The sequence below is a fragment of the Myotis davidii genome, unplaced genomic scaffold, assembly GCF_000327345.1.
Source record: "Myotis davidii unplaced genomic scaffold, ASM32734v1 scaffold514, whole genome shotgun sequence".
NCBI classification, from domain to species: Eukaryota; Metazoa; Chordata; class Mammalia; order Chiroptera; family Vespertilionidae; genus Myotis; species Myotis davidii.
Window position 1 is genome coordinate 393,629 of NW_006286236.1, and position 2,334 is coordinate 395,962.

General features: G+C 44.6%; 1 protein-coding gene across 1 annotated transcript in view; it reads right to left on the reverse strand.

Moving 5' to 3' along the window:
- Positions 1 to 1,888: 1,888 nt before the first annotated feature.
- Positions 1,889 to 2,334, reverse strand: part of EIF3L (eukaryotic translation initiation factor 3 subunit L) — a 27,074-nt gene continuing 26,628 nt past the window's right edge. Inside the window, exon 12 of the mRNA XM_006757418.2 lies at positions 1,889 to 2,109. Within this exon, the coding sequence (XP_006757481.1) occupies positions 2,071 to 2,109 (39 nt within the window). The 3' untranslated portion in view covers positions 1,889 to 2,070. The remainder of the gene's footprint in view (positions 2,110 to 2,334) is intronic.

Below are 2,334 nucleotides of genomic sequence, written 5' to 3' on the forward strand. Positions count from 1 at the left end.
TCACATGACCGGGAGTGTCACCTCACCCTTCTCCTTTGCTCACTCTGTTCCAGCTGACCTTTTCACTACCTTCTCTCAACACACAAAATGTGGGCCTTTGCACTCGGTGTCCCTGGGTATATGCAACTTCATGCATCTGCCCAAAAGACGCCAGTGTGTTGTTTTTGGACTATCCTATTCCAAAGGTAACTCCTGCCCTTGATTTTCCTCTGGAACATGTATCCCCATCCAACACACAAAATATGGCTTATCACCTGTCTCCACCCATTAAAATTTAAACCCATGAGGACAGGGATTTTGTTTGGGGTTTTCTTTTGTTGTTTTTTTTTTTAAAATATATTTTCTTGATTTTTTACAGAGAGGAAGGGAGAGGGATAGAGAGTTAGAGAGAACATCGATCAGCTGCCTCCTGCATGCTTCCTGCTGGGGATCTGCCCACAACCAAGGTACATGCCCTTGGCCAGAATCGAACCTGGGACCCTTGAGTCCGCAGGCCGACACTCTATCCACTGAGCCAAACCGGTTAGGGCTGGGTTTTTTTTTTTAAATCCTCACCTGAGGAAGATGTGTTTCCTTTGTTGATTTTAGAGAAAGTATGGGGGGGGGGGCAGTGAGAGGAAGAGAGAGAAGTATCAATATGAGAAACGATCAGTTGCTTCCCACACTGACCAGAGCTTTTTTTTTTTAATTAAAATATTTTTAAATGTCATTTGTTTTTAGGGATTTTGTGTTTCATGCACTTCCATTTCCCGCTTGCCTGGAGGAAAAGGATCCAGCCTCTGCATAAAACCCTAAAGCGTGCCCGACGCAGTAGGTAGGGCTGCTGTAACAAATTACATGAACTTGGTGGCTTAAAGCAGGAACGTATTCTCAGTCCTGGAGGCCAAAAGCCCCAAATCAAGGTGTCAGCTCTCAGGGAGGGCCCTTCTTCGCCTCTCCCAGCTTTGGTGGTTGCAGGCTGCACAACTCCAATCTCTGCCTGTCCTCACGTGGCCTCCTTGTGTGTGTGTGTCTTACAATGGCATGTGTCAGTGCGCTGAGGGGCCACCTGGCTAGTCTAGGACGATCTTATCTTGAGAGCCTTAACTTACAAATGTGAAAACCTCTTTCTAAACGTCACATTGACAGGATCCAGGGGTTAGGATCTGGAATATCTTTTTGGGGACCAGCATTCAACCCACTATAGTATTCAATAGTAATTATCACATGAGTGGGTTTCCAGTGGGAAGAATCATAAGACCTGGCCAGAGAAGACAGTAGAAAAATGTAGTCATTTGGAGCCAACTCTTGCTTTTATATAACTATGTGAGCTTGATTGAGTCACTTAACTCTCTGAGTCTGTTTCCTCATCAATAAAATGGGCAACTACTGCTAAACCTGAGCTGTAAGGTTAAGCAATGTACATGGATTCCTTTTAGGACAGTTCCTGGCAGTAGGAGGTGTTCTGTGGCACTTCCACTAACTTGCATGCTCAGAGGATTCTTGTGAGGTGCAAATAAGATATTGAAAGTGAAAATGCCCTATAGACTGTATGGTACTTTATGAATACAGGGATTAAATAATTCAATTTAAACACTAATAACTGCCCAGCCAGTATGTCTCAGTGGTTGAGCATTGACCTATGAACCAGGAGGTAACAGTTTGATTCCCTGGTTAGGGCACATGCCTGGATTGCAGGTTCAATCCCCAGTGTATCTCTCATCATTGATGTTTCTATAGCTCTCTTCCTCTCCCTTCCTCTCTGATATCAATAAAAACATATTTTTTTAAAAAAAGGATAGGCTTAAAAAACAAACACACCAATAACTGATGCAACGCGACACATGGGAAATTACCTATTGTTGCCCTCATCCACAAATGCTCCCCAACAATAATGAGATGACAAATCTGGCTCCAAAGAAGATCCTTTACTGAGATCTACTGAAAACATTTCAGTCCTTGACTCAAATAAACTTCAACTCGGTTGACAGGCTGACGACTGAGCTAGGTAAAAGCTCCACCATGGCAACATCACTCCCCACCGACGACGACATCAAAATAAGTTCATGACTAATGCGAGTGTGAATGTACTCAGGGTCTCTGTCCCATCTTCTTCAGAGTTCGATTGAGCTAGAAGAGAAAAAGGAGAGATGAGCCTTGTCCTACAGTGTGTGGGATCACCAAGTCAAAGACTTCCAGGCCGGCCCTCTGAAGTCAGGGAGCGGGAATCTGATGTGAGTGTGGGCAGCTACTCTGTGGAAAGGCCGAGAGGTCCTCCACCGGACATTCACAGGACCTCTCACAATTCTTTCACACTGTTCTTCTCCTTGCCCTTCACATTCAACACACACCCCT